Raw genomic sequence first — 7,099 nt, forward strand, 5'->3', positions numbered from 1 at the left:
TGCACCCCTTCTCAAAAAACCAACACTTGATCCCTCTGATGTCAACAATTACAGACCAGTATCCCTTCTTTCTTTTCTCTCAAACTCTTGAGCGTGCCGTCTTTAGCCAACTCTCTTGCTATCTCTCTCAGAATGACCTTCTTGATCCAAACCAGTCAGGTTTCAAGACTTGTCATTCAACTGAGACTGCTTTTCTCTGTGTCATGGAGGCTCTCCGCACTGCTAAAGCTAACTCTCTCTCCTCTGCTCTTGTCCTTCTAGACCTGTCTGCTGCCTTTGATACTGTGAACCATCAGATCCTCCTCTCCACCCTCTCCGAGTTGGGCATCTCCGGCGCGGTTCACTCTTGGATTGCGTCCTACCTGACCGGTCGCTCCTACCAAGTGGCGTGGCGAGAATCTGTCTCCGCACCACGTGCTCTCACCACTGGTGTCCCCCAGGGCTCAGTTCTAGGCCCTCTCCTATTCTCGCTATACACCAAGTCACTTGGCTCTGTCATATCCTCACATGGCCTCTCCTATCATTGCTACGCAGACGACACACAACTAATCTTCTCCTTTCCCCCTTCTGATAACCAGGTGGCGAATCGCATCTCTGCATGTCTGGCAGACATATCAGTGTGGATGACGGATCACCACCTCAAGCTGAACCTCGGCAAGACGGAGCTGCTCTTCCTCCCGGGGAAGGACTGCCCGTTCCATGATCTCGCCATCACGGTTGACAACTCCGTTGTGTCCTCCTCCCAGAGTGTGAAGCTCCTTGGCGTGACCCTGGACAACACCCTGTCGTTCTCCGCTAACATCAAGGCGGTGACCCGATCCTGTAGGTTCATGCTCTACAACATTCGGAGAGTACGAACCTGCCTTACACAGGAAGCGGCACAGGTCCTAATCCAGGCACTTGTCATCTCCCGTCTGGATTACTGCAACTCGCTGTTGGCTGGGCTCCCTGCCTGTGCCATTAAACCCCTACAACTCATCCAGAATGACGCAGCCCGTCTGGTGTTCAACCTTCCCAAGTTCTCTCACGTCACCCCGCTCCTCCGCACACTCCACTGGCTTCCAGTTGAAGCTCGCATCTGCTACAAGACCATGGTGCTTGCCTACGGAGCTGTGAGGGGAACGGCACCTCCGTACCTTCAGGCTCTGATTAGTCCCTACACCCAAACGAGGGCATTGTGTTCATCCACCTCTGGCCTGCTGGCCCCCATACCTCTGCGGAAGCACAGTTCCCGCTCAGCCCAGTCAAAGCTATTCGCTGCTCTGGCACCCCAATGGTGGAACAAGCTCCCCCACGACACCAGGACAGCGGAGTCACTGACCACCTTCCGGAAACCCTACCTCTTTAAGGAATACCTGGAATAGTATAATAGTAATCCTTCTACTCCCCCTTTACTACCACTGTCTTTTGTCTAAACTAACACCTGACTTATTTCACCTGCTAGCACTGACTTGTTTAAAGAAATGTACTTATTGTGATCGAGATGTAGTTGTCCCTGATTGCACTGACTTTGCTCACAGCTGCTTGTTTGAAGAAGTGTACTTACTGTCATCAAGATGTGGTTGTCCCACTGGCTATCCTAAATTGAATCCACCAATTTGTAAGTCGCTCTGGATAACAGCGTCTGCTAAATGACTTAAATGTAAATGTAAACTGAAGTATTTTTTATGTGGGACGTTTAAGCACAAACACTTTCTCTCTGGGATGTGGATATCATTTACTAAACTACTGTAAAACCTGTATTTTGTAAAGGAGCTGTATTTTGTAAATTATTCACACTCTCAATCATGATGAAATACCTTGGAAAAAGGAGAGAATGCTGATATACATTTTTTTATTACTTTGTTATATCTACCCGGAGAATAGAAAACTCATGAAATGCAATACAATTCAACTTTTTTATTTAATTTTTTTAAACAAAATCTTTTGTATAGCTACTATAACATCTATTGGCATTGTAACTTTTTCATTGTAAAAGATTATCGCTTTAGAAAGGAATACGGATGTAGAACACTTCATCTGGCTACTAAAAGCTCATTGCTAACTACGCGGTAAACAGAGAACGTTCTTTGGACATAGGATAACATTATGCAGAGGCTAAGAGCCATATATTTAAAATTGACATTTTTTCATAATAGGAAAACAGAAACGCAGCCATCTTACAAATGTTTAGACAACATATGACCTGATATTTGCACTACTTACTGTATATGGCATACTGGACTTTATTTTACCCTGCAAAACTAGTAACTACTAAATATTGCACACATTCATGAATGGGTTCCAGTTTGATCATATTGAATAATCATTCTTGCAACTGCCCAAGGGTAATGGCTGAAAATCTGTTTACGAGAGTAGATTAGAGGGGGAACGGATGGAAATGGTGAATGATTGATTCCCATTAATATTATAAACCAATTTTCCCACATGGCAATGCAAGAGACATATAAAGTACAATACAGACAATGCATCTAAACATGGCACTAGGTCTGTGCATACAAAGACCCAGTGGACCTCAGTGAGAGAGCAAGGATATACAGTAGGATATTGTTCCATGTGCTGCATTCATAAAGTACAGAGTGTATTAATTTACTGCTCCCTTTCTTTTGTTATATGGCCCTTGATATATGGTTGTTGGAGAGCACATTTTATTATCAAAGTCAGCTGCTTAGACAGTAATATATTTAGCAGTTAACCTTGGTGGGTAGAATACAAAATGTCTGTGACAGGTACTGTGCTTTAAATCAGTTATTCTCAATGTCAGTCCTTGTCAAAGTCTGTCCTTGTACAAGTTCTATAACTATGTTCTGTCATATTGGTCTGTTTACAAACCAATTCTGAGGACTTTATTGACACGATGTGATCTTAGCCAAGTAATTTGCCGATTCATATCTATGAAGGAAATCATTAACAAATGCTTTTGGAGAACTATCCCTTTAAACTCTCATCAATATCACAAATTAACCATTGGAAGTGGTTGGCACTTGGCATCCCTTAACATGCATATTCCATGAGTATCGGAACGAGGGAAGGAATTACACAAGGAGGGTTGGAAGGATAGTGTGAGCTGAATAATAAAAGCAAATTCTGTAAAAACAGCAGGAGCTATCCTTAATTTTTCAGGAGTAAAATGTGAGAAAGCAATTACACATTATTCAAACATCCCACTGGGCACAAACTGGTTGAATCAACGTTGTCATCAACGTAAGAGCAGTTAGTCTATTTTTCAACCAACTTTTAACCTAAATCCAATGACATGGAGAAATGTTTTGTTGATTTCACGTTGAATTCACATTAGTTGACAACTCAACCAAATGTAAGTCTAAACTAGATGTTGAACTGACGTCTGTACCCAGTGGGATGGCTTTGTGAGTGGACCCCTAGAATTCATTAAATGATAATGTGCTGCAATGCAGGTTTTAACTACTACAACACATCTGGTTACACTATAGCAGAGGTATTCAAATGTTTTTAGCGAGGCAAAACATTTTTGGCCAACATGTCTGCCCACCCAACCCCACCCCACCCCAAACCTTAAAATCTGTAAATTTAGATTTTTGCATCAACAAATCACCTTCAATTCATTACATTTTCCTCTCTCTTATCAAACTTTAGACAACAAATAAAATTGTATTTCTAAAAAAAGTTCCATACAATAATCTGTACTTAATTTTTTGATAAAAAAGAAATCCCCCGCGACCCCACCCCAACTTTAAATACCACGGCTCTATAAAGACCCAAATAATATATTAAGATATTATGTTGGTGTAAATCCACATCTTTTACTCCACAGTGCTTGCACTGAAGAAGACCTTTGCATCGTCATAAACTCATCGACTTCCTCTAAGGCAGGGGTGTCAAACTCATTCCATGGTGGGCCTAGTGTCTGCTGGTTTTTGTTTTTTCCTTTCAATTAAGCCCTAGACAACCAGGTGACGGGAGTTCCTTACTAATTCATGACTACAATTAATCAAGTACAAAGGAGGAGCGAAAACCTGCAGACACTCAGCCCTCCATGGGATGAGTTTCACACATGCTCTAAATTGTAGAAACACATACAGTGCCTTCAGAAAGTATTCATACCCCTTGACTTATTCCACATGTTGTTGTGTTACAGCCTGAATTCAAAATGGATTAAAATAAAGAATTCTCACCCATAATGACAAAGTACATTTTATTGAAAATGAAATACAGAAATATCTGATTTACATATGTATTCACACCCCTGAGTCAATACTTTGTAGAAGCACCGTTGGCAGTGATTACAGCTGTGAGTCTTTCTGGATAAGTCTAAGAGCTTTCCACACCTGGATTGTGCAACATTTGCCCATTATTCTTTTCAAAATTCTTCAAGCTCTGTCAAATTGGTTGATGATCATTGCTAGACAACCATTTACAGGTCTTGCCATACATTTTCAAGCAGATTTAGGATGCATGTTTTGGAATATTTTTATTCTGTACAGGCTTCCTTCTTTTCACTCTGTCAATTAGGTCAGTATTGTGGAGTAACTACAATGTTGTTGATCCATCCTCAGTTTTCTCCTATCACAGCCATTAAACTCTGTAACTGTTTTAAAGTCACAATTGGACTCATGGTGAAATACCTGAGGGGTTTTCTTCCTCTCTGGCAACTGAGTTAGGAAGGAGGCCTGTATCTTCGAAGTCATAAAAAAAAACATGTTAAACACTATTATTGCACACAGAGTCCATTCCAGTTTTTATATGACTTGTTAAGCTAATTTTTACTCATATTTTTACTCATATTTAGGATTGTCATAACAAAGAGGTTGAATAGTTATTGACTCAAGACATTTCAGCTTTTCATTTTTAATTAATTTGTAAAATTACGCAACACATCATTTCACTTCCACATTATGGAGTATTGTGACAAAAAAAGTCAAAATGTAATCAATTTTAAATTCAGGCTGTAACACAACAAAATGTGGAAAAAGTCAAGGGGTGTGAATACTTTCTGAAGGCACTGTAGCTAATTGAGGACACTGTAAAATGTATCTTAGGGCACAGTGTTCTCTTACTTTTCTGTTTCTCTCCATGCCCACAGAAGAGGTCAACCATTGATTGTTAAGACACAAAACAATCCCCTGTGACTAATTTGAACAACTCCAGCCATGAGTCCCCTGTAGCTCAGTTGGTAGAGCATGGCGCTTGCAACGCCAGGGTTGTGGGTTCGTTTCCCACGGGATGCACTCACTAACTGTAAGTCGCTCTGGATAAGAGCGTCTGCTAAATGATTAAAATGTTTTTAAAAATGTCAACCCTTGCTCAAGAATAAAGCTCAGCAAGACAATCTTCAATGGATGGTTAAGACAATGGGGATTGAAGTTCTATACTTTCTCTCTCCTTTTCTGAATGGGTCGGGACTATACATTCATGCTGATTGATCCTTTGCTCAAGGTCGACCCCTTAGTGACCTCTGTGCTGACAATAGAAAGAGGGAAGCTCTCATAACTCTCTGGTGACCCCCAGCAGCGGCAGCGGTATAGGGTAGATTTTAGCTCTTTCTGGAAGTTACTGTTGAGAAAGCCATAGATGATGGGGTTGACACAGGTGGAGGCCATGGCTGTGAGGTGGCAGGCAGAGAAGATGATGTCATGCTGGCAGGATGGGATGGCCTGGTGGTTCCAGTCAAACAAGGTATTGAAGATGTTGAGCGGGAGCCAGCAGAGGGCAAACAATGCCACGATGGAGGCCAACATGGCATTGATCCTCTTTGACCCCTTGGCCTTCTTCTGACAGTTGTCCCTGGCTCGGTCCACCATGTATTTTCTCTGTCGGAGACGCAGGAAGATGCGCAGGTAGCAGACCAGGATGAGGATGAGGGGAAGGCAGTACTGGAAGAGCAGCAGGGAGGTGGTGTAGGCCAGTCGGTTGTGCTCTGAGGGCCACCGCTCCATACAGATGAAGTGGTCAGTGAAGAGATTGAAGGGGAGGCTCATGTTCTGGAAAGGACTGTTGTCGAGGACGTTGAAGGAGAGGAAAGGAAGAGAGATGAAGCAGGCCACCAACCAGGTGATGGCCACAGCCAGGTAGGAGTGGCGCACCATGGGCTTCCATCCAGTGGGGTGGATGATGAGTTGGTGGCGCTCCATGGCTATGAGGACAAGGGTGAAGATGGAAACCGTGACAGAAATACACTGGACAAAAGGTGTGACCTTACAGAGTGCCTCCCCCAGGATCCAGCGGTCCATCAGGGTGTAGATGATGGTGACAGGCAGGCACACGATGCACATGAGGATGTCAGAGATGGACAGGTTGGCGATGAAGATATTGGTGACGTTCCGCATCTCCTTCTGCCGTGTGATGACAAACACCAGGCAGGTGTTACCGATAAGGCCCACTGCGATCAGTGCGCTGTAGGCAACTATCAGGAAGGTGGTGCCACTCAGGGAGGTGGGGCACTCGTCTGTGTCCCCCCATGGCATCTCTTTCCACCAGGCGTGATGACTACTATTGTTCACATGGGACACCTCCATGCTAGAAGAAGTCAGAACGTATTTTGTAGACTGGGATCCAAATATATTAGTATGTTGTTTCCCTTCCGCTTCAATATATAATCTGATGTGTCTTTATTGTATCTTTGAGTTTTCTGGGGTTTTAATCATACCGGTACTCTTATTAGTGGCTGGAACATTGATTGCAGTCTTTTTGCTGTCTGAAAGAGAAAAAACAATTAAAAGATTAAATCCTTCACTGAGCTGATTTCCCAAATGTGAATCCAGTTATTTAATAACCCTAGGATAAATAAAGTACTTGTCTTTGCAACCATGTTAACTCCTGTTCTGAAAACTGCAGGAAAATACTCTACTTTAGGATCCACTTTAGGAAGAGTGTTTTAAAAAAAAGTACAAATGTAAAACAATCTTAAAAAGTAATATAATCTTTGCTTTCTATAACATCATGTTCAATGGGTTCCACTTTGGTGCATACACAATATACTCTGAAATAAATTGAAATATGAGATAGTAAGTGAGTAGATACGTCTATACATTTGAAATTGGTCAAAACAAAACTTAGCCTTGGCTATCGTTGCAGTATTCATTCATGTTTGTTTTGGATCTTGAGGTGCTTGTCTAAGCAC

The 7,099-nt window shown here is 42.4% G+C and overlaps 1 protein-coding gene across 1 annotated transcript; it reads right to left on the minus strand.

Annotated features, from left to right (window-relative positions):
* Window positions 1-5,202: 5,202 nt before the first annotated feature.
* LOC121587340 (neuropeptide Y receptor type 1-like) lies at window positions 5,203-6,494 on the minus strand. Its single transcript, XM_041904241.1, has one exon. It carries the CDS (start codon window positions 6,492-6,494, stop codon window positions 5,382-5,384), a length of 1,113 nt encoding a protein of 370 aa, XP_041760175.1. The 3' UTR covers window positions 5,203-5,381.
* Between the last annotated feature and the right edge of the window lie 605 nt (window positions 6,495-7,099).

This window comes from Coregonus clupeaformis, chromosome 18, assembly GCF_020615455.1.
Source record: "Coregonus clupeaformis isolate EN_2021a chromosome 18, ASM2061545v1, whole genome shotgun sequence".
NCBI classification, from domain to species: domain Eukaryota; kingdom Metazoa; phylum Chordata; class Actinopteri; order Salmoniformes; family Salmonidae; genus Coregonus; species Coregonus clupeaformis.